At 42.7% G+C, this 6,873-nt stretch overlaps 1 protein-coding gene across 1 annotated transcript in view; it reads left to right on the top strand.

Moving 5' to 3' along the window:
* Nucleotides 1-6,873, top strand: part of homer3b (homer scaffold protein 3b) — a 58,888-nt gene that overhangs the window by 15,332 nt on the left and 36,683 nt on the right. Inside the window, exons 2-4 of the mRNA XM_045205348.1 lie at nt 5,512-5,668; nt 6,319-6,450; nt 6,562-6,669. Of these exons, the coding sequence (XP_045061283.1) occupies nt 5,512-5,668; nt 6,319-6,450; nt 6,562-6,669 (397 nt within the window). The remainder of the gene's footprint in view (nt 1-5,511; nt 5,669-6,318; nt 6,451-6,561; nt 6,670-6,873) is intronic.

The raw sequence follows: 6,873 nt of genomic DNA, 5'->3' as shown, positions 1-6,873 counted from the left end.
AGCAGGGATTTTGGCCCACTCCTCCATACCTTCTCCAGATCCTTCAGGTTTCGGGACTGTCGCTGGGCAATACGGACTTTCAGCTCCCTCCAAAGATTGTCTATTGGGTTCAGGTCTGGAGACTGGCTAGGCCACTCCAGGACCTTGAGATGGCTGTGTGTTTCGGGTCGTTGTCATGCTGGAAGACCCAGCCACGACCCATCTTCAATGCTCTTACTGAGGGAAGGAGGTTGTTGGCCAAGATATCGCGATACATGGCTCCATCCATCCTCCCCTCAATACGGTGCAGTCGTCCTGTCCCCTTTGCAGAAAAGCATCCCCAAAGAATTATGTTTCCACATTTCCACACCTGTCCCCTACCATTAGCAACTGTAATTTCATTTGTTGGGTAAATTAGTTTTAATTAAATAGACAGAGAACAGAACTACCGCAACGTTATTTTTGTACCTACCGGCGGGGCGGGAATAACACAGCCTTGGGAGGGAAGTAACAGCTGGCGAGAAGTGCACAATATCTGTCTTAACTCCATGTTTTTGGTTTGTAATGCTTGTTACTTCCAAAAAATGTAATATCAGCCATGATTTCACATTTGTGTCGATTGGAATAATTCATGTTATATTTTCTAAGTTTATGAAAATGAACCATGTGTCAACGTCGCAATGTTGCGCAACCACAGTATTTTGCCTTACAATATTAATCACACTAAAATGGATCACATAATAGCTATATTAACCATCGTTTTCTCATCTCACTTTAATGGGAATTTAGTAGATGTTTTTCACAATTTTCAGAGACTATTCATGCTTAGCCCGACCAATCAGGTGCGCTCCAGCTGTCCTTGTCATGCACGCTCCTCATGTCTTGATAGAATAAACTTCTTTATTCTCCTCACAAACGGCAAACTCATCATGGCTTGACATAAGGTAATTGACCCCCAGAATCAACAAGATAAAAAAATGTTTTTACCACTAACCTGTTGTTAAAAGCTTGTGAGAAGCTCATCCAGGAAGTCAATTGATTAAGGCATAATTCTAATGATGTCATATAATTTTCAAACATGGTCACTTGTTGATATTTTGCAAACATTATAAAATCAATATGAACTAGAGGAGACAATGGCCTCTGCTTAAACGTTTATTTTATTTTATTCCACTTCCGTCCCCCTTGTCTCTCCTGTAACTTCTCCCAGGCTAACACCCAAGACTAGCTAGCATGATACTTGAAACCTATGCTGGCATTTAGTCACTAGATGGGTTAAGAAAATTACGTGTGGAACCTTAACCAACTAAACACAATGCTACAACCGAAAAACACTTCAGATGGAACAGCGATGCTCGTTGATGTGTAACCGTAGTTGCCTGCGCGTAATACCAGTGTATTGCAAGCCGCGTGGATGTGCATAGATGCACTACATTGTTAGTTCCACAGGTAATGAATCTATTGATGGTGTATTCTTTATTTGTAATGAACGATCTGAAGGTGTTGGACTTTTGAAATACCTGTACAGGCCACACAATTGCGACGGGAAGAAACCATGGGCATCATCCAAATGTTCCTTAGGAGATTTCGTTAGGTCATAAGTGTCTGCGCGCACCAGCATGTCCATTACGCCTCGATCACACCGACAGCGTCATTGCATTTTGGTACACCAGAAGTACATTCATTTCCAATGGAACGTTGCGTTTGCTTTGCAGCATTGCATTGCAGAGGCAGTTGCAGTGCGTTCTGTGTGGTGAATACGTTGGATTTATCGAACATCGAACGAATGTGTCAAACTATGCGTAGACGGCTTGACAGAAATGGTAGCAGAATGTGAATGTTGAACTTTTGTTGCACACATATGCAGATGATGATGCTTACCATTTTGCGCAAATACGCTGTAGGTGTGATCGAGGCATTACGCATACTTTCGATAAATCCAACGTATGCACCACACAGAATGCACTGCAACTGCCTCTGCAACACAATGCTGCAAACACAATGCTGCAAGGCAAACGTAGTGTTCCATTGGAAATGAATGTACTTCTGGTGTACCAAAACGCAATGATGCTGTTGGTGTGATCAAGGCATTAGGCTGCGGGACCTAGAATGAATGAACAGGGGAAGTTCATGAAACACATCAGTGCCCACAGTTTGCAATATATGCCAGTGTTGTCTAATAATGTTTTTAATGTCAGAGCTGTAAGGAGGGTTTTTCTAAAAATGTTTTTAATGTCATTGCTGTAAGGAGTGAATGTAGTACAGCACACCACAGATTTTATTTTTTATTTTTTTCTTGTGTTTGTAATGTATCATGTCTGTCCATAGCACAGAGTCCAAACTTGCTCTGGAGTAACCTCTGTGAGAAATTTGAGTACAATTGATTTGCTTCCGTGATAGAATCCTCATTTTGAGTGGTCAATGAGACTGAGCGCTAGCTAACCAGCTGAGCTAGCAATCAATGTAAAAAAAAACTAAAGGATCATTTTTGATTAGAAAATACTCCAATAGGCTCTTCATTTCAGGAATCACAGTAGCAAGTACCACTGGTGCACTGTTCAATTATTTAACCATTTAAACTATTTATTTTTTAAAGAAAACTAATTTTTACCCACTGGCTTTCATGTGTTTCAAACGTGTTGCTATCCATTGGAGCGCTGAGATTGGTTGGCCAAAATTCTGGGGTGGGGTTAGCGAACTTCAATTAGAGCAAGGTTTCCCAAGCTCGCTCCTGTTTTCAGTTTTAAAGCTAATTTCCTGAAATGTTAAGCATTTTGCCATGAATAATGCTGTGTTATTTTGCTCAAACATAATAACACAATCTATACTGCTAAATTCATTGTTTTTGGAATTTTCAATTTTCCCTTGTCTAGCTTTTATTTTGGTGATTGTTAGTTCTCAAAGATTATATGATAAGAAAAATATTAGGTACACCCATCTAGTATCGGCCTCTCATCAACAAGCTTTTTTCACCTACAGGACTACCACTGACTGGATGTTTTTTTGTTTGTCGTATGTGAAAAGCTCAGGAGGCCGGCCATTTCTGAGATACTGGAACCGGCGCGCCTGGCACGGACAATCATACCACTCTCAAAGTCACTTAGGTCACTCGTTTTGCCCATTCTAACGTTCAATCAAACAGTAACTGAATGCCTCAATGCCTGTCTGCCTGCTTTACAGAGCAAGCCACGGCCATGTGACTCACTGTCTGTAGGAGCGAACCATTTTCGTGAATGGTGTGGTGTGCCTAATAAACTGGCCACTGAGTGAATATGTCCATTATCTTTTGGACATATACATATCTGGTTTTAGTCGTTTAAGTTTACACTGAAAGCGCTTTTCCATCCCTAACCTAGCCTCTGTCGAGTCTCCAAAAACCAATGTTCCAGTTTTCAGGGGAAATGGAAAGTGAGCCTGTGGCGTGACTTCCTATTTTGGACGTTAACAAGGCAACACTACAGTGAGGGGAAAAAAGTATTTGATCCCCTGCTGATTTTGTACGTTTGCCCACTGACAAAGACATGATCAGTCTATAATTTTAATGGTGGGTTTATTTGAACAGTGAGAGACAGAATAACAACAACAAAATCAAAAATGTCAAAAATGTTATAAATGATTTGCATTTTAATGAGGGAAATAAGTATTTGACCCCTCTGCAAAACATGACTCAGTACTTGGTGGCAAAACCCTTGTTGGCAATCACAGAGGTCAGACGTTTCTTGTAGTTGGCCACCAGGTTTACACACATCTCAGGAGGGATTTTGTCCCACTCCTCTTTGCAGATCTTCTCCAAGTCATTAAGGTTTCGAGCCTGACGTTTGGCAACTCGAACCTTCAGCTCCCTCCACAGATTTTCTATGGGATTAAGGTCTGGAGACTGGCTAGGCCACTCCAGGACCTTAATGTGCTTCTTCTTGAGCCACTCCTTTGTTGCCTTGGCCGTGTGTTTTGGGTCATTGTCATGCTGGAATACCCATCCCCACCCATTTTCAGTGCCCTGGCTGAGGGAAAGGAGGTTCTCAGTCAAGATTTGATGGTACATGGCGACGTCCATCGTCCCTTTGATGCGGTGAAGTTGTCCTGTCCTCTTAGCAGAAAAACACCCCCAAAGCATAATGTTTCCACCTCCATGTTTGACGGTGGGGATGGTGTTCTTGGGGTCATAGGCAGCATTCCTCCTCCTCCAAACACGGCGAGTTGAGTTGATGCCAAAGAGCTCAATTTTGGTCTCATCTGACCACAACACTTTCACCCAGTTCTCCTCTGAATCATTCAGATGTTCACTGGCAAACTTCAGACGGCCCTGTATATGTGCTTTCTTGAGCAGGGGGACCTTGCGGGCGCAGCAGGATTTCAGTCCTTCACGGCGTAGTGTGTTACCAATTGTTTTCTTGGTGACTATGGTCCCAGCTGCCTGAGATCATTGACAAGATCCTCCCGTGTAGCTCTGGGCTGATTCCTCACCATTCTCATGATCATTGCAACTCCACAAGGTGAGATCTTGCATGGAGCCCCAGGCCGAGGGAGATTGACAGCTCCTTTGAGTTTCTTCCATTTGCGAATAATCGCACCAACTGTTGTCACCTTCTCACCAAGCTGCTTGGCGATGGTCTTGTAGCCCATTCCAGCCTTGTGTAGGTCTACAATCTTGTCCCTGACATCCTTGGAGAGCGCTTTGGTCTTGGCCATGGTGGAGAGTTTGGAATCTGATTGATTGATTGTTACCTGTATAAAAGACACCTGTCCACAGAAGCAAACTTTTATACAGGTAACAAACTGAGATTAGGAGCACTCCCTTTAATAGAGTGCTCCATTAAAATGCAAATCAATTTATAACATTTTTGACATGCGTTTTTCTGGATTTCTTTGTTGTTATTCTGTATCTCACTGTTCAAATAAACCTACCATTAAAATTATAGACTGATCATGTCTTTGTCAGTGGGCAAACGTACAAAATCAGCAGGGGATCAAATACTTTTTTCCCTCACTGTACATCTTAACTCCTCCGCATTTACTGGATTGGTTGAACAGTGCAGAAGAGAACCTTCCCCAGCAGTTTTTTTCTTCTCGCCAAGACCAATAGGCAGGGGATCTAGCTTCAGGCATTTATTTTACGCCTGCTACATTAGGTTTTTCCTAACCTAAACCCACAACAATACCCACAGGCTTTATCAAAAAATATGAAATACCATCCATTTAAAAGATGGGAATGTCTGAGCAATATGTGCCTCTGCAGAACATTTTCTTTTCAGAACTATTTTTATTTTAAAAAACAATATTACGTAGTTTGCCCTTTAATTTGTTAATGCATTGTGGATGGCTCATTTGAAAGAAAGCCATTTCCAGGGCTCAAAATGAATCCGAGTGTGAATCCCAAAAAGGGGCTCACCTCCCGCAGCTTGAGTGGCAGCAATGGAATCATGTAAATGAAACATGCATACGTCCTCCATTTCACCTCCTTGTCTTGGAAGAGAATGTCAGTGAGTGACAGGGCTGTGTTGCTAAATAACATTGTGTGTTTCTCCACTGAAGGGAACAACCCATCTTCAGTGCCAGAGCGCACGTCTTCCAGATAGACCCGGCCACCAAGAGGAACTGGCTTCCCGCCAGCAAGCATGCCGTCACTGTCTCCTTCTTCTACGATGCCAATCGGAGTGTGTACCGTATCATCAGTGTGGGGGGCACCAAGGTGAGATATGAACCCCACTGGCTCTCTCTTAGCAACATGGTCCTCATTGTTGAGATTGCCTTTGATGCAGTATGATTGAACAGCAGAGTCCCCGTTGAGTAACACCATTAGTAAGGACCTGCTGTGTCATTTCTGGTAGAGGGTAGTTAGCTGTACCTTTGGCTGCTTCCCAACACACACACACACACACACACACACACACACACACACACACATTATAGGGGAGCTGGCCAGCTCTCGACTAATGAGCATGTAACATTTATAGTCCTGCCGCCCTATACTTGTCCTACAAAGGGTGCTTCAATGGTAGTCAGCACCATTATATTATTATTTTGCTTAGGTTTTTGTCAGTACTAGAGTGAGTGGATGTCCTTACTCAATGAGAATGTATATGCTCTCGCTCACTGAATGGGTTGATGGAGTAAAAAGGGAAATGGTGAGCTTTTCACACATCTGCAATTTAGTACATTTCAGACAATAATGCCTTTGTCTGATGTGTTGGTAATGTTGTTTTTCTTTGTGAATTTATTATCAGTAGGCCCCAGGCAAGGTGGCAGAATCAAGCAGTGATGTGTTAAGTTTTCCTTTGTTGCTTTGTTGATTAGAAATAAGCAGTTGATTTATGCCACGGACTCTGCCATCCATCACAGGCCATCATCAACAGCACCATTACCCCCAACATGACCTTCACCAAAACCTCCCAGAAGTTTGGCCAGTGGGCTGACAGCCGCGCCAACACCGTGTATGGCCTGGGCTTTGCCACCGAGCAACAGCTTCAGCAGGTTAGTCACCACTGGTGTTATAGACGGTTGAAAATTCAGAAGAAACACATTTCTAATGCATACTCGTTGACTAATTACTCTAATACTTACGTTTCACTTTTTCTTCCATAGTTTTCAGACCAGTTCAAGGAAGTGAAAGAAGCAGCACGTCTTGCAAGGGAGAAATCACAGGAGAAATTTGAACTGACCAACCCCGCGCTGAATATCGCCGCCCCACAGGTGAGGTCTGGAACTGCAGTTGCTCGATTAGCCCCATAAGTTAACTGCCGAGGCATGACAGATAAGCACATGGCTTAGCAGCGCTACCCTCAGGACCATGTGTGTATCTATCTATCTATCTATCTATCTATCTATCTATCTATCTATCTATCTATCTATCTATCTATCTATCTATCTATCTATCTATCTATCTTATCTATCTTA

Source organism: Coregonus clupeaformis, chromosome 20 (genome assembly GCF_020615455.1).
Source record: "Coregonus clupeaformis isolate EN_2021a chromosome 20, ASM2061545v1, whole genome shotgun sequence".
Classification (NCBI taxonomy): Eukaryota; Metazoa; Chordata; class Actinopteri; order Salmoniformes; family Salmonidae; genus Coregonus; species Coregonus clupeaformis.
The sequence above is the reverse complement of the archived record's forward strand: the minus strand, read 5'-3'. Positions and strand labels throughout refer to the sequence as shown.